We start from the raw sequence: 27,274 nt of genomic DNA on the forward strand, positions 1-27,274 counted from the left end.
GGCCGTGTGTTTTGGGTCATTGTCATGCTGGAATATCCATCCACGACCCATTTTCAATGCCCTGTCTGAGGGAAGGAGGTTTTCACCCAAGATTTGACGGTACATGGCCCCGTCCATCGTCCCTTTGATGCGGTGAAGTTGTCCTGTCCCCTTAGCAGAAAAAAAACCCCAAAGCATAATGTTTCCACCTCCATGTTTGACGGTGGGGATGGTGTTCCAGGGGTCATAGGCAGCATTCCTCCTCCTCCAAACACGGCGAGTTGAGTTGATGCCAAAGAGCTCCATTTTGGTCTCATCTGACCTCAACACTTTCACCCAGTTGTCCTCTGAATCATTCAGATGTTCATTGGCAAACTTCAGACGGGCATGTATATGTGCTTTCTTGAGCAGCGGACCTTGCGCGCGCTGCAGGATTTCAGTCCTTCACGGCGTAGTGTGTTACCAATTGTTTTCTTGGTGACTATGGTCCCAGCTGCCTTGAGATCATTGACAAGATCCTCCCGTGTAGTTCTGGGCTGATTCCTCACTGTTCTCATGATCAATGCAACTCCACGAGGTGAGATCTTGCATGGAGCCCCAGGCCGAGGGAGACTGACAGTTCTTTTGTGCTTCTTCCATTTGCGAATAATCGCACCAACTGTTGTCCCCTTCTCACCAAGCTGCTTGGCAATGGTCTTGTAGCCCATTCCAGACTTGTGTAGGTCTACAATCTTGTCCCTGACATCCTTGGAGAGCTCTTTGGTCTTGGCCATGGTGGAGAGTTTGGAATCTGATTGATTGATTGCTTCTGTGGACAGGTGTCTTTTATACAGGTAACAAACTGATATTAGGAGCACTCCCTTTAAGAGTGTGCTCCTAATCTCAGCTCGTTACCTGTATAAAAGACACCTGGGAGCCAGAAATCTTTCTGATTGAGAGGGGGTCAAATACTTATTTCCCTCATTAAAATGCAAATTAATTTATAAAATTTTTGACATGCGTTTTTCTGGATTTTTTTTTTGTTATTCTGTCTCTCACTGTTCAAATACAACTACCGTTAAAATTATAGACTGATCATTTCTTTGTCAGTGGGCAAACGTACAAAATCAGCAGGGGATCAAATACTTTTTTCCCTCACTGTATGAGTTTCCCATTGGGGGAAAAAGCAAGAAATAAAAGCTAGAACAAATCTCAGTAACGAAGTAAGTGCTCAGGACTCATACCACTGAACTGGTAAATTGCAATATACATGATCTAAAATCTAATTCGATAATAGAACTATATGAGAAATCCATTGAGTGAGAGACCAGTTATGCCAGCCAGCCTTCTTTAACCTTATTTAGAAATGTTTGTGCTGGAGACCTGAGGATTGTGATGCCACAAGATCCAAAATCTGTCATGTTATTTGTTGCCAAAATGCATGCATGATCACGGACCCTGGAGTAATTATAATGAGGAGATGCTTTACACCTTTCAAGTCAAGTCAGATCATTTAGAGGCAGTGATCAGCCACCAAGCTGACTACGGAGCAGTTGCTATAGCTGGTGCAAAGATGCACACAGTACTCCAACATATATAGTCATATATATCAAAAAATCTGATCATATCTTCCTGTTAATCAAGTGATAAGCTATCTTAAGTATTTAAAAACAAACAGTCCTAGATACATTGAGAATTTGTGTTAAATCCTGTGCATAGTATAGAGTAGTGAAAGCACACACATCAAGCCGCACACACACACACACACACATACACATACAACACACACATTTACACAGAGATCAACAACATCAAATCCAGCTCAGAGCTCTAGTAAGAGTGCTTCAAAGTCTGTAGTCATTCAGTAAATTCAGAAGCCTGGGATGCTTGAAAGCACACAGCCACCTCAACTGGCAATTCCAAGGATGTCAGTATTTACTGAACATGCACATCATGCCTAGATAGGTATCAGTTATCATTTTACATGTCTATGTTGCCCTGTCTACTGTATATCAAAACTGCAGCAGAAATAGTTTATCTGTAAACATCCAGATCCTGATGTTCTCATGGGTGTGTGACTCCAGCTGGAGAGACTGAATCATTGAAATCAGGCCACAGAGCACACAGCTCAGATATGCAGCCAAGAGATGAGGGGGAAAAAACAACAACAAAAAACCGCACCACTGAGTAGCTTTTCTTCATCTCCTACACACAGCTACAATTCTATCAGATAAGTTTCCTGCTCCAATACTGGCTTCTCATCTGTTGACACAGAATATTCTTTACATTCTCTGCTCTTTATTTTCCCTTCTGCCTTGTTCTTATCATACTTTTCTTATCTTTTGAGCTCTTTTTATCATCATGCTTTTCAAGGGACCTGTTTCTTTTTGCTAGTCTTTTTTCCCCTTACCCTGATGAAACTAGGTTCTACATTCGATGTGATTTGTATTCAAAAAATGGAGGCCGTCGGAAGTGCAAGTGCTTCACCTAAAATGAAGTTCAACAGAAGGTTGTGATGCCTTACTGGTAAATTTGTTACAGTGTAACACAGTTCAACATGAGCATTGATGTAAGGGTCTACATCATGACTACGATTCAAATACTACTCTCAAGTTATATCTCAAGTTATAAAAGCTAGACTACAGATATTCCATCCTATTTTTGCTACTGGTTCCTGTATAACTGATTCTTTATTCAGATGACCTTTCAAACAACTCCAACCAAACCCTTAGGACACTGAACAATACATTCCTCGACAGGTTTGTTGCTATTTCTGAATTTTGTCAGGGTAGCAAAAAAGAGCCCTATGCAAGATGACAGGGTGCTGTTTTTCCTGGCACTTTCGAAAAAGAAGCTAATTCTCAGACTATTTTTAGTTGCTTTCCTATCCCGCAGGTCAGCCACACAGAGGATTACAAACGTCTCTTATCAGCGCTCCATTAATTCTGCTTGAAAAGTCTCTCTAAAATGAATGCTTTTTGTAGTCCTGACAAGTAGATATGAATACACTATCTAAAGCTTTATTGTTCCTAATCACTTTCTCCAAATCCGTGTGAGGTTGGTCTGGAGGGCACACGTGCTGACTTACAAGATACAGGCTCAATATTAGATAAGTGCATTTACTCTACTGAAGCCTCATCCTATGTCTCTTAAATACACAGACACCCTATAGACAACAGTAATTGGTTTGGTAAAGCTTTTAGAAATGTCTGGCCAATGTATTGTAGCAAGTGGGGTCATGGTTTAGCATGGGATTGCACTGGGAGGGAGATGTTTGGGGGATGAGCAGAGGAAAGCCAAAGCTGAGCAGACAATGGAGTACAACCTGAAGAATTATTTGCACTAACATTACTAACATTATTGCACAATCTTTCCTGTTCCTAGTCACCCAAGTGTACTAAGAAATGTAAAATATCGATGGGAATATTCTTCAAATATATTTTTCTCATATGCTTTAATACGGGTGCCAGTAATGTCTATTACACAAGGAGTTTGTTACTAGCAGCTAGAGATCACGAGAAAATTAAATTATGATCACGAGAAAACCAAATAATAATGCATGGTTTCTTAGGGCTTCTGTAGGTATCAGTATCGATGAGTCCCAAAAAAAGTACTCATACATGGTCTGAAAAAAACAATGTCAATGCATTATGACAGATTGGATCTTTGTAATTTCAAAAAGTATACCCAACTGAAACAACAGGATTGTGCCTTTAAATCTGATTATAAGCCTAAGAAACAACTACGCCTTGGCCTCGGAATAAAATACATAGAGATTTCAAGTTGCAGTTCTTGTGCTTATCTAATAAGGACAGCCATAGGTAGGTTGAAAATAGTAGCTCATGAACAAGAGGTAAGGTGAATGCAAGTTCCTCCTCACTCCTTCAGGTTCCTGGGCTATATATAGGCAGCAGGCTAATTGATTATTGACAGTCTAACTGCATCCCTTGGCTCAAAATGAAGTGCCTGCCCTTTAAATGAGAAGGCCTTTTGATCTTGAAGGTAAAAAAAATATGAAGATGCCAGCTTAAGTAAGTGACATAATGCCAAAATTCAATCCAATAATATACTACTAAAATCAATAGCAAAACAACAAATCAATTTCATTTAATAAGTTTAAGTAAGATCCAATTACAAGTTGCATTAGGTTTTGCAACTGTATAGTAGTCTTTAAGCAGCCACACTTACACAGTAACATTTTTATTATTAAATACCAATGCTGATTACTGTATTGTAATATTATCATAAAAAGGCAGGCCATTAGGTGACTCTTTCTGGGGTCTTCCATAAAGTCACTGATGACTTTACTGAGGAAGGGGTTTCATCAGAAGAACTCATTACTTTTTGCAATAGACATTAACAGTGGCAAATTAGGAGCAATAATTTAAAAAGACACAGCAATTCTGACCCACTAATTTCAGGCAATGTCTGACTATTAGAAAAACACTATTAGAAAGTTATTTTCAGTTAAGGAAGGAACAGATCACGCCTGTGAATTCATTTTGTTGTCCAGCTCTCACATTGAAATTACATGCCGCAACTGACGTCAGGCTAATAAATTTTATCATGTCCTTACACGCCATTAGCAATCATCAGCAATTAGCTAACCTCTGATCACCATCCTCACAAGAATTAATTTGTTCAGGTCAGTTTAATGGATTAATGTTCCTTGTGTTCAAATGGAGAAAAAAAAAACATAGCGTACTTTGTAAGTGCTTACTCACCCTAGGCCCGGTTGCCTTGTATTATGCCCAAGCACGATTGTCTGGCCTGCACTCACATTTGCACTTATCGTTCCGGGCCTGAGCATGCTTACGACATTACAATGTGACTTTCTGTTTTGAAGAAAACAGGAAGAAAATTGCTCTCGCACAGAACAATGGAGTCCATCATCGAAATGTTACTTATCTTTTTTTTTTTACTGTTGGTATGTATGCTTTTTTATGATTTGTATCTATACATGATTGTGGTATTTTTTTTTATGTAAAGCGCCTTGATAATCTACTTTTAAAGGTGCTATGTAAAATAAAGTTCATTATTATTATGGCTTATTTGGTGTCGTTTGGGGAACAGTGACACATGGCACTCTCACATGCCTAATGGATTGCCTAATAGATTTATCACTTATGCAGTACAGAGATTTTGACTTAATCATGCTGCACATATCAGAAGATTTTACGGAGACAGCTGACAGTCATATCATTGACGTCATGTTTCGAGTTTCGTGCTTGCCCACGGTTAGCAACCACACTAGTTGAGTCCAACTGAACCGTGCCCGAACCCACCTCTTCAAATGGGCCTGGGCATGGTACCATGATCACTGACTAGTGTGATCGCTGAACTGTGCCCATGATCACACTAATCAAACAAATTGGACTTTGGGGGTCAAACGTGCCCGGGCATGGTACAGATCGCCCAGTGTGAGTACACCCTAAGTTGTTGGGCCATCACGAACTGTTAGCAATGCTTTAGTGCACCATGGCATACACTCCATTAGCAATGAACACCATTCTTGCAAAAGATATTCCATCAGTAGGTGTTTTGATTATAGTAGTGGCTAGTGCTGTCTTACATATCGCTCCAAAAATCTCCCATAGATGTTCAGTTGGTTTGACATCTGGTGATTGCAAAAGACATAGCATAAGACTTACATCACTTTCAGACTGATAAAACCATTCAGTGAGCCCTTGTGAATGAGGAGATGGAAGAGACCACTCCCATCAGGATAGAAATATTTCCTTATTGGATCAATTTGCAATGGCTCTCAAAAGGGGCATGTGGACACAAACCATGCCAGCAAAATGCCGCCTACAGCATAAACATGCACACCAGTATTTGGTTGTTGTCGTATTTGTTTTTTGTTTTCGTTTATCATTTAATTTGTTACCCATCGGTATGTGTGCAGCAAAAGCCTTGGCAAAAACTGCACACCCTCACAGGCCAGCATTCCTCAGACATCACCTCATCACTGGCTACATCAATAACTTAATATTTGGGCATTTATGATGAGTCAGACTCCCAAAATGTTACTCCTAGATCCAAGGACTATCAGAACAACGTATTAGTTTAAAAGGTCTTGAAAGGGTGCTGCATTTTTCCAATACCATGCTTTGTTTCACACATGGTTGCTCTGGAGTTCATTGGGATGGACAGAGCAAAGAAGAATGTGATTAGTCGAATAGAGATAGTCAGCTGGTGAACTTCTCAGTGAGTTAACAAGGGAAAATAGCTGAAAGCCATGCAGGATAATAGAACACAGCAAAAAAAAATTTCTTTGTCTTCTCAATACTGGCCCAAAATATTTAGTTCATTTTACATCAGGTTGATGGCCAAGCGCTTGAATTCATTTACATGAAATCTCATTATCCGTTCAATATCACTGTCAGCTGCTGAACATAGTTAGATGTCCTACTGCCTGTAAGAAGAGCTAATATATTTTATGGCAGAGTATAACAATAGAGCCATCAAGTTATTATAATGTTAAAGATTTATTTTCTGTGTCATACACCAGGCTCACGGATATTGCCGTATTGTTCATTCTGATTTTTGGATCTCAAGCTTAGCTCAGCTTCCATTTTTTCATGAATACTAAAAAAACAAACAAGTGCAACTTTCTTTAATCTGATCGTGTGCAACCCGGTTGTGATTTCCTTCAACGTGAGACATGCAGAATTGTTTTGCCCTTCTGGAGGCGCATCCCTTTTTTCAGCCAGTCTTGTTTGATTTCTCTTCTCACCAGTTTTCCCTTGGTAATCTCTGTGAAGCCTTTCACGCAGGAACATTCCGTAATTAAATCAGTCTGATTTGCCCAAGCCGCATGTCAGTCTCAAATCCAGGACTGACAACAAGAAAACAATGTCATCCTTGTGTTATAATCGCCCACCTCTACTCAAGGACAGGTTGTGAAAAATCAATCAGGGTTATGTGGAGAGACACAGGGGTTCTTGAAGCAATTGAACAAATTGCTTTATACGCCACTTCATAATTACTGGTGTGGAAGAGGACACAGAAGGGGAAATCTTCATTGATTTTCACTTATTTTCACTTGGCATGTTGCAAATAGAATCTTCATATTAGAAAAAAAAATATTAATCACAGTTGAATTTGGAAAGTGGAAACATGCATTTGTATGGAAAGCAATGCATTTAAATGTGGTTTTCTCAATACCCCTTCCAATGTATACAAGCTCTTCTCTAAAATCAATCTGTTTAAACTGGCATGGCCCTAATATTTATGCATTGGTTTCAGAGTGTATAGTACAGTATCACAAAGAGAACATTATATTCATTAAGCAGCTCAGGGCCTGGACCTCAAACTTACTTTCTATTATTTTTATAGGCAAAATCTGTTTGACTTGACTGACACTTTCTGATAAGAAACAGCTCTGCAATAGCCACTTTAGCAAAAACAAAAATTCACAAACGTAAAAAAAAATTTCACAGCACTTAAAAAAACATTCATATTAGCTGTACATATGTTGTTTTAATACATGCTGACAAAAAACAAGTCACTTCTCTATCGGTAGGGAGAGACAGGTGGTACCTTCAAAACTCCAGAGAAAATAAGCTAACAGGCTAGACAGTGATTCCCTCTACCATGATTTCCTGATTTAGGTATTAGTTTAATATCTGTGCCACTCCACGGCAGGAGATTAATGTTACCGTGTGCGTTCCTCTCCTGTGGAACATGCTATGCTGAGCCACATTTGCTTTATGAGACAGCATAACCCTCATGAGGAACTATTTCATCATTTATAATAAGACCACAGGCCTAAGCTTATTCTGAGATAATGCTATGGGGGACAATACAAAGCAGAGAAACAGTGACACCAAAAAGCCACTTACTGAATTCGAATATACATCCCATAAATTCCCTCTGGCATCATTCTCTTTGCCAGTTCTCCTCACAGCTAACAAGCTATTTTCCCAACAATATAGAAGGAGATGAGCAGGCAATGAGAATTTGTATACTGACTACGCAAATGAGGTTGCTGTGTACAGGAGTGTTATGAATACATTTCATGACTGAAAACAGTCCTGAGGTGTTTCTGAGATCTCTTCTCACATCTTACGATGCTCCATGCATCCCAGAAACATAATCAGCTACAATCTTCCCACTCTCTCCAAAGTTAATGAGTAGCACACAAGTGCTTTCTCTGACTCCTACTTCAGGATTTTCAGAAGTCTATACAGGAATAAATGTTGTTGGTTTCTGTTTTCATTTCATCAAAACATGGCCTTAGGACTCCTGTGAACACTGACAGAAAAAAATAGCTGATCTCTGTAAACAGGAAAACTATATTTTGTTTTTACTAATGTGTTTTGATGTAAAGTAGCAGGCAGACCTGAACTCACAGGTGTATTATTCCACTCCATCACAACCACAAGAATGTAGAATAAACGCTAGATTTAAAATCAAAGTCTTTACATTCAAAGACTTTAGATTATCTGCTTTGCTATAAAGAGCTGCACTGCAGCTGCACTGCAGAAGCAACTATAATGTATGTAAGGAATAAAACATGATGGGAAGTAGTGGTTTAGGAAAATAATCAACAAGAGCATGGTGATTATTTTCCAATAGCAGCACGTCGAAAAGTGTTTTATTCCTCTTAGGCCATGTCCACATTAATCCGGATAGATCTGAAAACTGCATTTTCATTTTAAAACACTCTCTGTCTACACTGGTGTTTTCAAACGTTTTCTAAAAATTGCTCGTCCACACTGAAACATCTGAAAACCCTTACATCTCTATACTGCACATGTGTAAAAACGTAAGAAGTTTCAGCCTGCACCATTTCCGTCAGGTGTTGATTTAAAATGCAATCTGAAGGTTGTACAAAGTGACATTAATCTTTAACAAAGCTATCAAACTGGATTGCAGGCACAACAACTGCAGCACAGCGTCGTCCACCATCTTGTTTGTTTTGAGTTGAATGGGTCACATGACTGCATTACATGACTAAAAATTAGGGCTGTCAATTTTTTTTTTTTTTTAATCAAATTCAATTACATGATGTGCTGATTAATTAATCAAATTAATCGCAATTAATCACACATAAATTTTGGCTAGTATTTACCCCCAAAAGATCATTTAAAGTTATTATTGTGTTAGATTAGAAAAGCATTGAATAGACATTACATAAAGTAGCTTTAGAAAGAACAAAAAAAAAAATCTATTTGATTCAACATAAAACTTATTATATATAAATTTTTAGGTTGTATCAGAGGACGCAATTTGAAATGCTTCCATCAACCCCTTGTCTTCCACCATATTAACAGCCCTAAGCGGCCATGCACTATTATTATTATTATTATTATTATTATTATTATTATTATTATTTTCTTTCTTGTTTTCTCATAATCACGACTTAATTTTCTTATGATCTCGAGATAACATCATAGCAAAAACATAACAAAATTTTTTTCTCGTGATCTCGACTTCATTTTCTTGTGATCTTGACTTAACAAAAAGCTGTTTACTCACGATGTCATTTTCCCGCGAGACACTCTCGCGCCTTGTGAATGGGACTGGTGTTGCATGCAGGTTGGTGTCTTCACCACTGCCATCATAAATGTAATAATGACCTGCTGTAGAGATGGACTTTATATCCACATTAAGAGAGAGGGGTGTCCTCTTCTTAAGTGTCGGACACTAATATGGAGGTTGTCATTCACTGACGAACATAGAGCTATTTCAGCCTGAGTGAGTCCCTGATCAAAGTAAAAATTAATCTGGTCATCCATGGCGCTGTGGGATTGCGTTAGGCTTTTGCTGCCTTCAGAGCAATGAAAACATGATGGTATATCGAGTACATAGAAAAATAGTCATTATCACAAGAAAACAACTTTTGATATGTCAAAAGAACGAGAAAACACAAAAGAAAAAAATGTATATGCATGGCTGCTTAGGGCTTCCGTAGTTATCCATTTAGCTATCGCATTTGTTAATTTTTCCGATGTAGACTTACTAATTGTGTGCTACCTGCTCTGGGTCAGTGTAGTTGGCGGAGCGTATTGTCTGTAGCAGCTAGGGCTGTGCTAACTGTAGAGCTCGCTAAAACATGCCTTTGAGTCCAGGTGGTATTTCAGGCTAGAACTGCTTTGATGGTATGAAAATTCCTTATTATTGCAGATAGTGTAAATGACTTTTGGTTTTATCAGTGCTTCCATCTGGATGCGTTTTGAATTTAAAATTTCCCTTCAGAGGGTCAAGCAAAGTTTGGTTGTCCCCTTGCATCATGCTTGTCACTAAGTAACTGCATGCAATGTAAGATGACATACAGGTCTGGGGAAGGGGCAGGGTGTTTTAAATGCGTTAATCGTTTTAACGCATTATATCTTTCAATAATTAATCACACTAAATTAATGCGTTAATCAACAGACCTATTAAAAATACTGCATTGTTTATATTAAAAATATCTCCATTTTTTCAGTCCACACTACAACGTGAAAGCAGCATTTTCAAATTTATCCACTTGGAAGAGCGTTTTCGAAAAGCTCAGTTTTCGCTGGACAAAAATGCCATCTCAGTGTAGACAGAAGTCCAAAACTTAGACATAAAGATGCATTTTGAAATGTATCTGGATTAATGTGGAAATAACCTTATACCACAGCAATCTGCCAACAATTGCTATATTTTAATTTATTAATGGACAGCACATCATAGTTTTTAAGCATTTATATATCCATAAAACAAGTGCATAAAACGTGCTGTTATCATTTACGTTATAGCATCTATAAACATCCGCTCCCTTTTCCTCTCTCCTGAAGTTAATAAGATGAAAAAACACCTGGAGACTTTCCCATGGCAGAAAACATACTGACCATCTCAATATAGAAAGCTTCACCTCATGCTTACATATTTTCAAGGCAGTGTAACACTCAATCAAAGCGCATTGTAAGGGGGTTATCTCCTCAACAAAAACCAGTGTGTAGCATTCACCAGGATGATGCGAGGGTAGCCATAGTGCATCAGAACACCCACCACACACCAGCTATTCCATACATGAGTTCAGAGATGCCCAGATTGGCTAGTTCTGATTGACAGGGAAGTGAGCGCAATGCCATGCAGAGAGCAAGGCAAATTTTACTCTCCTGGCCACAAATATTTGAACTTGCAATCTAGCCAACAACACATTTATTCCATCCATCCATCCATTTTCCATACCACTTCCTACAAAGGGGGAGTCTGGAGCCTATCCCAGGGAACTCAGGGGGCACAGGGCAGGGGACTCCCTGGATGGGGTGCCAGCCCATCGAGGGCACAACAGCACATACAATTACAGTACGGACAAATTTGGAAGTGCCAATCTACCTAGAACACATGTCTTTGGACTGGGGGAGGAAACCGGAGTGCCTGGAGGAAAGCCCCGAAGCACGGGGAGAACATGCAAACTCCATGCACACAGAGCGAAGGCAGGATTCAAACCCCCACATGTGAGGCAAACATGTGCAGCATCTGCCACACAAGTCCTTGTGAATTAACTGTTACTATGGCAACAATAACATATTGTAATATAAAACTGTGATTTGAATTATGGCTTGAACTATTGTTATTTGTGTGCAGTAGTATAAAGTTTATTAACTGGGCCAGACATGGGGCACTACAGTGGGTTACTGCCTTTCTGATTTTCAACCAAATTCATAAAATACAACAAAACAGAAGAAATACCTTTTAAAATGATCTCAATATCATATCTGCTGTTACAGTACTATTATATTGTATAATTATTTTGTGGTGGCAGTGAATCATACAACATTCATTACAGAATTTTACTTCGGCATTTACAGTGATATATTTTAATTTATGATGCAGTTATGGCCACAGGGAGAATGAGCCTTAGCAGCTGACATTCCAGTTCCACTATAATATCATCTAACCTATGAGCTTCGTAAGTGGCACTTCTATGAAGATTCAGTTGACTCATTGAAATTACACTATCATAGCTGCTTTGACATGGTCATTATTTTATCTTTCTGTATCGTGCTCTGCACTGATCTCTGTGACTTGTGCTGACATATTAAACCTGGGACCAAGGTGAATTCCTGATAAGAAAGATTATCATATTAGACCTGCAGTGGCTCAGGGAGCCTCAGAGCAGCAGTACTGCTATGTATAGATTTCAATTACACAGAACACTCACATGAGTGTTTAACTTTACAATTAGTTAGATTTCTCCCGCGTATACACTTGCTGGCCACTTTAATAGGAACACATGTACCCCTGCTCACTCATGCCATTTTAAAATCAGCCAATCATATGGCAGCTGTGCAAGATCAAGCAAATACAGGTCAAGCGCTTCAGTTAATGTTCAGAAAAAGCAGAATGGGGAAAAAGTTTTGATCTCAGTTACTTTGGCCTGGTTGTTAGTTGTTGTTGAAGACAGACGTCAGAGGACAATGGCCAGACTGGTTTGAGCTGAAAGGACAGCTACGGTAACTCAAATAACCACTTTTTACAACCATGGGCAGCACAAAAGCATCTCAGAATGCGCAAAGCATTTAAGCTTGAGGCGAATGTGCTACAACAACAGAAGACCACATCGGGTTCCACTCCTGTCACCCTAGAACAGGAGTCTGAGGCTATATCAGGCAAAGGTTCAGTGAAACTGGGAAAATTGGAAAAAGACCAGGCAATGTTTTTCCATTTTTCAACTCTCCAGTTTCGGTTACTGCAGACTTCATATCAGTTTGAACCAGTCTGATCATTCTGTATTTGCATGACTTTATGGACTGCACTGCTCTCACATGATTGGCAGATTGTTTCTGACCACAGCACTGCTGTTAGTTGGATATTTTTGGTTGATGAACTCTCACTAAAGCACTAAGATGTTAACAAACCCCAGCAACACTGCTATGCCTTAAACACTTCCATACCACTACCATGTCACTTGCAGTCATCAGTCTCATCGTGGTCCTTTTTCACTTATGGAAACCTAGTTTATTTTTAACCCTGGAAATATACCATGCTCATTAAGGAGTTCTGATAAATATGCAACAACTGATAAATATTCTGCTAGGGCACGCGTATGACCTATTGCAAATTTAGCTTGATTAAGTGTCAAAATTTAATGAGATGAGCTATTATCAGCCCAAACAAATGTAATTAGGGAAACAAAGAGTAAATTATGCATTTATATTTATATGCTCTGAGTGCTTGACACTGGTGCCGAAAGGATTTTTTAGAGTAGGAATGATTACAACCTATGGCCAGTGGTTATCACCCTAAACTCTGATTTCAAATAAAAACGCTTTAGGGAATGCACACACACATCAATAACTTGCTGAAGTATTCCTGGCTACTCTAGTTTGACTGACAGTTGAGTTTACTAGTTCCCCCGGCCAGAATTAAATCAAGATGAAGTGCTGGAAGACCTGCAATCGAATTGAGTGTTCAGTTACTCAGAGATTTATTTCACGAAAAAATATTCGAACATTAAAGATCCATGTCCTGTCATGTGCAAAACAGCAGGTCACAATAAGTCACAATTTCACTGGCCTTCCACCTTGCTTGTTCAAATATTTTTCATCCCAGAATGTTGTGGAGGAGTTTAAAAGTTTGTAAACTGTATATTCTACTGAAATGCTTCTTCGTGAGCTCCTTCCATAGGGAACAGTTGAAGCACTGGAAAATGTACACAGTGACTAGATAGTTTCTAGGATTCATAAAAATTTCAAATGAAGAATGTTTAATACTTCCTAGATTAACCATTTTCAATTATTTGCAGGGCAGCTTTTGGAAAATATAGTGGACTATGCTCTCGCTTAGGTAAAGTAACTGTTTGAACAGAGAGCAGATAGCAAAGTGCCAGTGATTAATGAGAAACATTCTTTTCTACATTGACCAAAAAAGGCCATTAAGATTGTCAACGAAGCGTTTAGCATTAATTATGAGAATCCCCTATAAGCTTCCTTGAAATTCAATGACCAATGCAGACTCTCAACTGTAAAATGAAGCAGGCCAATTCAGCAGGGATGCTGAGTCAACTGCCGCATCTCATTCGTTTCTGCTAATTTCCTCTTTTTAATTTCATATATAACCTGAGATTTAGTGGTTCCTATCTCCAGGCTTTTGCATTTCAAGGCAAAATACAATTAATTCTATAGACAGTCCACTTGCAGGGCTCTTAATATGCAAGTAAAGGCACACACACACACACTAATCACTAGCATGGGGATTAGTAGATGACCATGTGCTGCTTAACTGCTCTCTGTGCCATCTGCTACATGAAAAACAACACAGAGCCAGTCTTCTAAAGTGAACACTGTGAGGATTAACCTAAAAAGCAAAGGGCTGTGACATGAAGGATGCTAAACAACCATGACGTTCAGACTTGAATGAGTTTTAGTGTAATATTATGCACTGGGAAAATGCTGCAATCTAAAAATCCAGAAATCCGTGGGGGGGGTGTTTATTAATCTGACACATAGTAATGACCTATCTGCTGCAACAATTAGTACTGCAAGAGAAAAAAAATACTGATTAGGATGGGCTGCATCATATCCTGTAAGCTACATTAAAAAAAGATTTGGGCATCAAGTAAGAAGCACTTCAGGAAATTCATTTTACAAATGAGAATAATTTTAGACAAAAATGAGAAAGCAATTAACCTTTAAAATGATCACACAGAGACAAAGAACTCATTCCCTTTCTTTCAATGTCCTTCATTGGGCTAAAAGCAGACAAGCATAAAATGTTCCCAGTGTCTCTACAGCATTCACATACACTATGCAGCCAAAAGTTTGTGGACACCTGACCATCACACCCATATGTGCCTTGCTACACAGTTGGAAGCACAAAATTGAATAGGATGTATTTGTATACTGTAGCATAACAATTTCCCTTTACTAGAACTAAGGGGATAAAACATGTTCAAGCATGACAAGGCCCCTGTGCAAAAAGTGTGGTGCATGAACACATGGTTTGCCAAAGCTGGAGGGGAAGAACTAGAGTGGGTCGCACAGAGCCTTACCTCAACCCAACTATACTGGAACAGCTGAACTGGAACACAGTCTGCACCTGAGGCCTCCTCACACAATATCAGCGCCTGACCTCACTAATGCACTTGTGGCTGAATGGAAAAATCCCCACAGACATGCTACAAAATCTAGTAGAACTAGGGGGGACTACATCTGGAATGGGGTGCTCAAAAAGCTCAGATGGGTGTGATGGTCATTTGTCCACAAATATTTGGCCATATAGCATACCAAAGAAAAGAAATAGAAACTTATATGGATGTGTTTAGACACAATCCAAATTACTGCTGAATGAGGATGTGATTTTGAATGTACAGATAAAATTATCCATTTAGCTCTGCCTAATAGCTTCACATAAAATGTCCTCAGCCTCGGTGCTCTTTCCTGTTCAATTCATCAATGACCAAAGTGTCTAAATTGATGCTTACTTTATCAGTCAACATTTGACGCAGTGAGGAAATTACTGTCATGAATCATTTGAGACAAGTTGTAAAGTAAGTGGAATGTCTTGATGCAGCGAAGTGTAGAGTTTACAGCTATCAAAATGCACTTTACGTGAACTTATCTGCTTAATGTATGCAGATTCCCTGGGGAAAAAAATGCTGCAAGTTTAGAAATAGATGCATCTGGAAAAACTCCTCAATGCTGCAACATATGAAAAATGACTTTCATGTGACCAATAAAGAGCATATGATGAAGAAAAATGATACTCGTTACTACGTTAAGGTCATAATATGGTCGTTATGCCGTTATATTAATAAGAGTCATTAATTAACCCACTTGTTCTGCTCACTAGAATGGATGCACTTTTCACCAGGTCATCCATCTCATTAGCTACAAAACTGTGCAATGTATTTCCTTTCTCATATATCTCAATAGATCATATGTTTAGCTCACTTTTTACAAAAGCCTTTTCTCATGGGGGATCTTCCTGTTGGCAGGTGTGTGTGTGTGTGAACAGGTGTGAGCGCAAATTAGAGCTGGAGGGAATGTGACGGGAACTAATGACACATTTTGTCTCATATTTACAAAGAGCAATAATTAGTAAGCATGCCTATTTTGCCTTCTTGCAATCTGCTCAATTTACAGTCTCAGTAAATTATTCTGATTTTTTTTAAAGTTCTAGTGGTCATTAGAAAAACTGTGAACAAGCACATAAAGGAACGTCTTGTAAAATTCTGGACAGAAAAATTGAAATGACCCAATGACACACAAGCAAAATCAATGCAAGGAAAAGAACATTGGAGATGGAGGGACCGTGACAGGAATTTATATCACATTTTGTTTCATATTTACAAGGGACAATTATTTATAAACATGTCTATTTTTTTGACTGATTATTAAAAAGCAAAACAACCGAGTTTGATTCAAACAAAATATACTTTACCTTGAACTTAAACTTTACTCACAATTTGACATTTGATAAACAGATGCTTTACATTCTCTCCTTTCTGTTAAAGGTGATGTGAAAATACAACATGCCTTTAAAGAGACCATGTTTTTTAAGAGTACCATCAGCTTGTCTTTTTTCAAAAGGTGTATCCTAGAGTCCCACAGAGACGCTTTCAGTATGCGCTATAATGAGGCTGGCTTTTGGAAAAGAGCTCCTTGAGAGAGCAAGCCTGGAGACAGAAGAATAACTCTTTGTAAAAGAGTAGCTTAATGAAGATCAAAATGTGAACTCGTTGTGCTTGTCAATGTAAAAAAAAATCAACCCCTATAATAGTGGCAACCATTTGTTCAAACACCCCTAACTTATGAAGGACTCATATGGACTTTGCATGTCTCTTAATGATTTCTTCTAATTCTTGAATGGGTGTTTGCCATGCCGAAGTTTTCCAAAAGGCTTTTGTTTGATGTTACCGATTACACAGAGACGTTTGTCTCAAATACCTCATATGAGGTCTGCATTCCTTCAACATGACAACTCAAGAATGGCTCTCTGTGAGTCTGTGCTGCACTTCCAATTGCTGTAACCCTGTGTTATTAACCCACAGTTGTCAACTGACCACACAATGGTACAGACGGCTTTCAAAGTGTCTGGTGAAACTTCACAGAAATGTCAGCATAGTTTCATTTAATGGGACTGGCAGATGTTCGTGATCAAAACTAATTACAATTTTGAGTGCAAGTTTCTATTATGTATCAATCTGACCCATAAACAACGGCTTATAATTATGCTATTATGATCAGTGCACATTGAAAAACATGTTTCTCACGATAATGTAATTCTCTATAGGAAACCACAGAGAGGAAAATCTTAAAGCCCAGGCTCTATAGATACAGAGGATTGCACAGTAATCTTCAAAGAGGGCAGAGTTCCTCCAATGGACAGTCACATACCAGATTAAAGGTCACAGTGTGTATACATGGAATGTGATGCAAAAACAAGAACAAGGGATGTCACCAAATCTGTCACTCGACATGACACAACTTAACATATATTCTGCTGTGCTGTGCTTAAGATACAAAACAGTGCATAACAACCTTCAGTGGGGTTAAGAGTGCTGTCTCGTTTCAATTTCAGCTCTATATCAGTTGAAAGGCATGAGTGTGGAATCTGACTAACATGAGCTCATTATTACATTGTTTTCATCGATACAGACTGCAAAAAAAAAGAATGTTTCCCATGAAATGGTGGATCTCTAATGGAGACCACTGAGGGGAATTCAAGGCTAAAGTCTAACTAAACACAGTCGTGGACTAGCTAATGGTCCAAATCCCTCAGAGCATTTCAGTGTGGGAAAGAGTGCTGTTTCCCTCATACATCACATGAAAGTAAGGAGGTGCATATGTGGAATAATCCTGTTTATACATGGTGCTGTTGAATTCTCAAATCTGATTGGTCAGAAGTTGTTGATTCATTTTTCTAGTACAGCACAGCTCTGACAATAGTGCCAGCTGTAATTCAAATCACAGTTTATATATTAATGCACTTGTTATCATTTCTATAGTAACAACTCATGCACGGTGATTTGTATGGAAGACACTACATAATCCAATAACTAGGTTGAAAAATGTGTTATTAAACAAACAAAAAAATTATAATATTTGATAGTCGGATGCTTTCTTTTATTTAACATTTAGGAAAGGAGTCTCAAGTGTCAGTGCTTTGTAACAGTCTTCCATCACAGGAGAGTCTTCAGGACAGAGGAGTTTGTGCATCCTCTGTAACATGACAAGCTGCATTTTCCTGTCTACTCAGGAGAGGCTGGTGAAGAAACAACTGTTTATAACTGCTCTAACAACTAACAGTAACTAACTTGTCTCAGGGACATTATAAATGGTATGTATGATGTGTCATGTGTATCACATGTCATTAGACTAAATGGAAGTATGACGTTCATTATTTATTTAAGAACTGGAATTGTTGGCAAATTGCCATGGTATCAAAAACACTTCAGGTATGCTGTTATAAGATAATAATCAAGTTTGTGGCTCTCCACTTCACACCAGTTATTTTCCAATTACAGCACACCCCATTGTGTTTTATTTCTTATGTATAAACTTTATTGTCATTAGATATACACCTGTGGAGAGTAAATGAAAATGCTTTATCACATTCCATATTGGCACATGGTATAATATAAGGAATCATATGGTAAACCTGGAGCAGTTAAGGGGTAAGCACCAAACAGTAATAGTCTGGCAGCACTGGTGCTTGAACTCAAACTTGAAATTTGAATTTCACGTTAGTTAGCACTGAACTTCACTCCTTAACACCTATGCTGCCACTATCATATGGGCCTATACCAGTTAGGGTTTGAAATAAATTCTTACCAGGAGATACTAAATGTACATACCCTGTACATATTAAATGTCTGTCAGTTTATTAACTTATCCTGGATGATTAATCTTTTCCTTTCACATGCGATTGAAAATATTATTATCCCAAGGTAAAGACTTGCTTGGAAAAGCTAGAAAGCTGTAAAGGGTGCTTGCATGCAGTCCTGCTTGCATAATCTATGCTTGTGCAAGTACTTAACTCAGGGAGGCGATAATGGCTTGAAAAATGTAATTATAAACATCCTGTTGTAACTGAACCAACACGAACAGCATAACGAGTGTACTAGTGTAGTTATTTTTTTCACAAGTAACACTGAGTATTTGTTTTTCTAGAGCGCATATCATAACAAGCTCTAACGCACCACTGGGCCACTCGAGAAAATGAGTGAACTCTCTCATCCTTTTGATGAAATTGAGAAAGTAGCTATTTCACATCTGGGCTTATACCGATGTCAATTAGTCACAGTCATCCTCTACTCCTAATGGGCCTAATTTCTGTAATAACATGGCACGCTGTGTCACTCTAGGATAGAGAATCAGAAAAAAGAGAAGCGAACTATCAGAAAAAAATAGAAGCAGACGCCTTCAAGTAAAATATTCTGCAGAGATCAATTCGAGTGTGAGGACAGGTGTATGAAATTGTGTAAATCTTTGCTTCTCATGAAAACAAAGAAATCGCATGTATTTTCATGCAGGTCACTGTACTACTATGTTGGAGAAAGACACACAAATGAAATGCATGGATTCTAAATAAAGGAATGAGGTGTTTCCTCCACAGAATCATTCTGAACAATCTAGAAGTCTTCATCTCTATTAAACACTCTCCTCTGGTCTTTGTATGAAGCTGAAAACCAGCTGTGGCTCAAAGTTGACATGGAGTCCCATATCGTTCCTGCATTAGCTCAGGGAAGTCTTAGGGTACGATAGTTTGACCAGAGGGATGTTGGCTTGAGCGTTGCAGGTGGATGTGCCGCAGCCTGGCAACGCAGACACAGCCACACACACACACACACACACACACACACACACACATACGTTTGTCTTGCTATCTTTGTGAAGCCCTTCCACTGACATAATTATTAATGCAGCTAATTCATTCTACGCTGACACAGAAATCTAACTCTACCCTTAACCTTACTAAACAAAAAAAAGGCTATTTTGTTATTTTAAATAAAGGCATTTTAGTTTTTAAAAATATTTAGATTCTTTTTTAAGGCAGATTTCCTTGAACGGGCCAGCCAAATATCCTCACGTGGATCTATCAAGGAAACATCAATTTATAAAAACATAATTACCCCCCATCATCCCCATCCTCCCCATACACTACACAAATGGTTTCGCTCTATCTCTCTCTCTCTCATTCTTCCTCTTAAATTCTCTCACTCACAGTTTATGAAATGTCCATGAAATCTAAGAAACGCCTGAACACTTGACAAACTGTGTTCATCATATAGTAACACAAACACCCCCCCACACACACATCCATGTTTAGAAGGGTTGACAGACCAGAACAGCAGAAACCCACATGTCTGATCTCCATTCACTGTTCTCAACATCACAAGCTAATTAATAAGAGATTACAAAGAAAACATGACACCATCAATACTTTGAGACACATATTGGACAATGTCATACCAAAGCCATAACACAGGCTGCCATGTATTACAATACAACCAAAAATCAGTTTTAATGCAATAGTGAAGAAGAGCTATAACCGTAGTGTCCACTAACTGAAATACGATGCGCGTTAAATGTGTAATATTCTCAGGAGAACTTTTGATGCCATCTTCTTTTGACATACTACCAAGTGTTGTAGTAGGCTATGCGGTTTGGGACGCAGCCACACATCCTGCCTTACATCTTATATGGGTCACATCATTTTTGACAAGCGATTATCTCCTAAATGTAGGATGTTATTATTATCATCATCATTATATTATCTAGTGCTGTTTTTTTTGTTTTGTTTTGTTTTGTTTTGTTTTTTGTTTTTCCGGAGGAGAAGATTATTATTTACAATGTATCGAAAAGTCGTAAAATAAAAGCAACAAGTAAATGATGTCCTGTCCTAAGATGGATAGATACTTTCTGGGAGCATTTGTGAAACTTTTCTTGCATTATGGAGTGCGCGCGCACACATACACACACAAGCACAAGCACACACGCACGCACACACACACACAGAGCAGATACATTTCCGACATGTGAAGCCGCATCACCTTGAAGTGACACTCTGCTGATCTGAACAGCCTCTTTAGTTAGTAAGTGCGTCAAACAGGAGATGTTCACACTCACTCTTCATGATGTGTTAGTCGGAACAGTTTCTCAGCCAAGACTCTGACGTGACGGTTATCTTAAGTAACGGTCATCCCCACACGCGACCCATTCCTTACCTCGTTGTATTAAAGCGATGGCCATTCCGAACAGGACCGCCCAGTACGCAGGACTCTTCATGGTGATTTAGACCGGATCTTTAGGGCAGGAATAAAAATGCACTATCTATTTGATTTATTATTTTTTTAATCTGCGAAAACTGGAACAAAAATCCTGCTAAGAGTGGAGCGGAGCGCAGCGCAAAATCCCAGCTCGCTTTGACTGTGAAAGAGGACAGAGAGGCGCGCGCGCCGACAAACTCGCTCCGTGATTGGCTGCAAAGCGCGCGCGAGCCTGCTTGCATTCGAGATGGTCTTGCGCACTAAGTGCCAATGACCTTATTTAACAAAGAACTGATTAGACTTTAAAACCAACACACACACACAAACACACCAAAATAAAACGTAGCTACTTTGTTAGAAAACTGGGGAGGGGAGGGGCCTAATGCTGTCTATATTGTTGTGTCATTATTGCAAAGAAATTAGCTTCATGCATTTACGTTACAATATTATTCATGTTAATATCATTTATGCAGTGCTTGGTTTCCTCCGAGTGCTTCGGTTTCCTCCCTCAGTCCAAAGACATGCATGGTAGGCTGATTGGCATATCCAAAGTGTCCGTATTGTATGAATGGGTGTGTGAATGTCTATGTGGTTGTGCCCTGTGATGGATTGGCACCCTGGGCAGGGTGAACCCCGCTTTGTGCCAGATGCTCCCTGAGATAGGCTCCAGGTTCTCCGCAACCCTGAAAGTTAAGCAGTATAGAATATTGATGGATGGATTATTAATGTTAATATAATTTATGCAGTGCTTCCTGTGCTTCGAGGGTTTCCTCTGAGTACAATGGTTTCCTTCTGCAGTCCAAAGACAGGCAATGTAGGCTGATTGGCATTTCCAAATTGTCCATAGCATGTGAATGGGTGTGCGATTGTGCCTTGCAATGGGTTGGCAGCCCATCCAGGGTGTCCCCCACTATGTGCCTCGAGTTCCCTGGGATAGTCTCCAGGCTCACCTGCGACCTTGTGAAGGATAAGGAAAATTTTGAAAAATTATAAGCTCCTCCTAATATTGTGGAGATTTTGCGTTCATTTCAACGATCGCAAAATGACTAAATCCGTTAGGGACTGGCTAATACACCAATATTTTTGGTAGGTGGAAGAAAACCAGAGAAAACCAACACATACACTGGGATAAAGTGTGAAACTTGTTCAGCTCAGGATTAAACCAAGGACCCTGGTGTGTCACCATAGCAGACCCTAAATTAAATTAAGTTTAAAAAAAAAACAGTGTTAATTAAGCTTATCTTCCAAATATGTTATATGCTCATAAATGAATACTTGCTTTGTTATATGACTGATTGCCAAGTCAGTTACTCCACATCTTCATTGTGTTAAAAGGTTCTTCATTAGAAGCAGCTGTGGGTGAGTGAATACTTAGGGTCTAAAGAATATTAAGCCAATTACAGACTCGACTAAACAAACAGCTCTCCAGACATTTAAATGATACAATGCTTTCAGAATGCTCACTTAACATGTCAGCACAGTGCCGCACGAAGGATGCAGCTAATCAGCTGCATTAGTGATGCACTCTAATGACTTGCTTTTGAGTCAGTTAAAAACATAACATGAGCACCTTCAAAATGCACTTTGATTAATTTCTGTTGTGCTCGCAGAGAAAACTAGAATGAGCACATCAAAGGATGAAGATGTGTAGAAGAACACAAACGGTGTCGGAATAATATAAATGAGGTTAGCCATCATTCCACCCTGTCGTTTCATTAGGAATACAAGAGATAAATCAGAATAATAATAATAATAATAAAGCGATAATCTAAGCAGATTACTGATGTGAGACTAAAGCTCAAATGTCAATAGAAAATTCTGGAGGTATTAAGTTTGAGACAAACCCCAGCAGAAACCTCCAATCATTTTGCAGAAAATGAACCATGCAGAGAACATTGATTATTTGACAATCTTGCTTAACAGCGCACGTCAAAGCAGGCCATAAAGATGATTATATTCATTGACAACTTGTCGGCAGAAATACTTTGCCTAAAGCCGTAGAAACGAGTGGTGACTTTAGCTGGCAGACTCCAGCAGAGAGGCCCTGTCACTGGGGGAAATATCTTGGAAGCAGCAAACTCAGTCAGAAATAGTGTCATTTTAGTGAAGGCGAGCACTGAGTCAGAGCCTGATCACCAGCTAAATCCCACAGCATGTATCTCCTATACTTTAGAATAAGTACAATTTTGATTAAAACTATGTCAGACAATTGAAACAGCCAAATTTAGTAGACATAAATAACACTTCTAGTAGCTGCAACCACTTCTTTAGTAACATAATTGCTGTAGTGTGTATGCAGCAAGTTGGTGACAGTCAGATGAGCTTAGACACTCTGTCTCCTGCTGCTTAAATGAGACTGCATATGTGGTAATGGAGTGTGTATGTCTGCTAACAGAGTGCCAGGCCTGAAAGCAGCATTGAAAGTGTGTGTGAGACACACTGTCTGCTACTGCTGCACATAGATCCCCTAAAGATTTGTATAGTATTTCTTGAAACTCATCTGTACCTTCTGTAATCATAAACACTGTCCTGTGCTCATTCCATGACTCTCTCACCCCATGCTTATATTGAACATTAGACTTTCAACACATGTGCTACTCTCTGACTTCATAGCATTTAGTTGTAGAAGAGTGACCATTTATAATTACACTTTCTGCTGTCACCCAGAACAGAATTATTTCCCTTTTGTGTCTGTTTCCGCTCAAGGTTTCTTCCTCATGTCATCTCAGGTAGCTTTCCTTGCCATTGTCGCCTCTGGCTTGCTCATTATGGCTCTAAATATACTTCTGGTTTTCTGTAAAGCTGCTTTGCGAAAATGTTCATTGTTAAAAAGCACTATGCAAATAAAACTGAATTGAACTGATTGAATTGGGGCGGCACAGCTCCAGGCTCCAGTTCAGTCCTAAGCGCGGTTTACCATCTGTGTGTTGTCTCACATGTTTGAGTTTCCACAAAGTTCTCCAGTTTGCTTCCATCTCCCTACAACATGCCAGTAAGTGGATTGGTAACTCTAAATTTCCCATAGGTAGGAAAAGGGTGTATTCCTAGCTTGTGCCCAGTATTTCCAGGATAGACTCTGGACCACCACAATTTTGACTAGGATAAAAGAGGTTACTAAGGATGCATAAATGAATGAATGAATAAAATGAATTGAATTGAACTGAATTGAAAACAGACATTTGGCCTGTTCAACTCCCAAAACTTAAATAACTGCTAAAACAAAGCTCAGCACACACTTAATTATTCTGTCTAAGCAAAAATAAATGCTGGCTGTGAAAAAGTGTACTGTTTGAGTTCAGTTCTGGGACACTTGGTGTTCAGAAGGTCACCTTGTTCATTCAGTGATCTGTTAAATCACTTCTGTCACTGCTGACCTGAGCACAGTCCTCCGACACTCTTGAGAGAATTTGCAGGGCTGAGGGCCACATTACTCAGCAACTTTTTATTTCAGAGGTAGTACAGTTCAACCAGTCCAATTGTATGTTTTTATCTGCCAATCGTGATAGTGGAGGATGTTCAATAATTGGCCTTTGAGGTGAAGAACCTCTTGCACTGACAAGCACATAGATGCACTTTGATTCTGTCAAATATTGCAAGTGGGCTGTAAAGTTAATATTTAGTAATTTTATGCATAGAAAATTCAACTATAGATCCAGAAAAGCAATCATTGTTTTTCCCATAATTTATTTATTTTTGCTTTATGTTTATTTGCATCAATATTTCATAGTGGACCTCTAGCACACTTACTGACTACTGAATGTAAGGTAATTTTGTATTCATGAGCCATGGACGGAATACAGGACTGAAGATGTTCTCATTAGCATACCTGAAATTACACTAGATCTCAAACCATGAAATATTGTGGGTTACTACAAAGAGAGAGAGAGAGAGAGAGAGAGAGAGAGAGAGAGAGAGAGAGAGAGAGAGACTATTTAATAACACCAAATGCATTCAATATTACTCAGTAGGACACCATTCAAAAGCACCGGAGTCCTATTAATCCACATCTAAATGTGTGTGCCAGTTTTCTTGGGTTGGTCTGTATGGGAATTATTAAAACCTCTGTCTGGAGAACTCGAGAAGTAGTAGAAGTATAATTCAGAACCTACGGAGAGATGTGGAACACAGGATTTGTGCACTTTTTCCTAAGCTCACAGTGCTAATGTAGGATCAGATTTTCTATTGACTAAGGAGATTATATTTATTGCATGATTATATTGCATGAGGTATAAATCTTTTACAGACATGTGAAACTCCAAAGAAGTACTTGATGTTGAATGCAACTGCTGTCCATAAACATTTTTAAAATGTGAAAAATAATAATAATAAACGAGAGAGAGAGAGAGAGAGAGAGAGAGACAGACAAACAGAAAGACAGAAAGAAATCTTCTCTTGTTACAGTGAGTAAAGCTCTCATTTGTCTGCTGCTGTACTCACAAACACAGACACTGGATTACCACTGTTCCTTCAAGAGAACTTTGAAATATAAAATTCATCTATCACTGTGCCATCTAGCATTTCTGATGATTCACTGCTATATTACGTCCGGTCTGGGGCACACCTGGGAAAAAATCATTTTAAATTATCTTCCCTAGCATCCCCCCCCCCGCCCCGCCATTTTTTTTTTTTTGGAAGCTGTACCACACATGTCAATCTATTGCATCATTTTACCTAGTCCAGGATTCTGCATGCAACAGGATTTCTTTCAAGCATTGTTCCTTTGCATTTCACATATCCCTTTTCTATCAGCTTCCCAGGAAGGAGATGAAACAGTTACATGTGAAGACACATCTCTGCTGCTATGAGAATGGCAGCCTTTACCCACAGGTATCATGCTTTATGAATCGCAGCCCCGGATCAGTGAGATTCTTCTCAAAGAAAAAATGTCCCGATTGTGAATCAGCTCCAAGCTGAGACTATGAATCACTTCATTAAGATAAGAGAAGAACTGACACTGGTTCAGAACAGCTGCTCTGCCATATTGTATGAAAGCCAGACTTCCTCCTCCTGAGTTCACAAGGAATCCAAGAGCAGGTGAGCTGATGCACTATCAGATTTTTGTGCATTTTTATCTTAGGCGCTATGTGCTAAAAAGTAAACTCCTCTCAATTCTATCCTCTTAGCTATGAGACCTTCACATGCAGTGATACCGAATAGTGTCAAAAGCCACCTCTCTAACACATCTTCAATGAGAAAAAAGGGGTGGTTGAGGAGTTTTTCATTCGCTCTGAATCTTTCATACTTGTTTGGGGAATTGATGAGTGATGTGTATCCCCTCTAGAGAGACTTAGACATGATTTAATATTTTTATGGTAAATGAATCTGCAATGCTGAAATAGGAAAAAGAAATGGCTTGGGTGACATTTCCGACGTTTCTCTTCGCTGGACTTTGGTGCGATAATTGGCAGTTATATATTAAGGCTGGATATTACAGCAACACCCTCATAAGACTGCAAGAAACTAAAGAGAGAGGTCAGATTAAAATTCAAGTCACTGCGTGAAAAGGCAACACAAGGCAGTGCAGTGGCTTTTGGTTGGATTAGACATCAAATACATAACATATATAACATATTTCTAGGGGTTATTTACCTTGCATTTGATAAGTTTACCACTCAAACAAGACTTATGTGCACAATTAATTGATCATGTAAAACTTGTGTATTTACCACAGTGTTATTCAAATCAATCAGTGAAATTCACGTCCCTGTCAGTTTGTTTTTGTTTTATTTCTCACTGGTTTATTAGATGACTCAGTACTTCAGATAGTCATTAAGAAAGGTGTTGGAAGTGAAAACCTCATGCACTCACCTTTTTATTAGTCATTTTATCACAGAAGTGTTGTTCTAAATTTACTAAAAAGGTTTCACACAATATATCTGCAACATACAGAAGAAGTGGCTACAAAAAAAAACTGCATGAGAAATAACAATATCTACCACAATTAGTTTGGGAAAAGAGGGGGAATGAGTCAGAAATGCTTTCAGAGGAACTGCCAAAAATCTGTTGGAATGTTGGACATCAGTGATATATGACACACTTTCTCTCAATAAAAGGACATGGCCAACTTGGGCTCAAAAACACAGCCACCCTTTTACCATCCATCCATTTTCTGTACAGCTTATC

General features: G+C 38.9%; 1 protein-coding gene across 1 annotated transcript in view; it reads right to left on the reverse strand.

Moving 5' to 3' along the window:
• ntm (neurotrimin) overlaps positions 1–21,338 on the reverse strand; it is a 469,318-nt gene extending 447,980 nt beyond the window's left edge. The window contains exon 1 of the mRNA XM_017489927.3: positions 21,110–21,338. Coding sequence (XP_017345416.1) covers positions 21,110–21,170 — 61 coding nt within the window. The 5' untranslated portion in view covers positions 21,171–21,338. The remainder of the gene's footprint in view (positions 1–21,109) is intronic.
• Between the last annotated feature and the right edge of the window lie 5,936 nt (positions 21,339–27,274).

The sequence above is a fragment of the Ictalurus punctatus genome, chromosome 16 (assembly GCF_001660625.3).
Source record: "Ictalurus punctatus breed USDA103 chromosome 16, Coco_2.0, whole genome shotgun sequence".
NCBI lineage: Eukaryota > Metazoa > Chordata > Actinopteri > Siluriformes > Ictaluridae > Ictalurus > Ictalurus punctatus.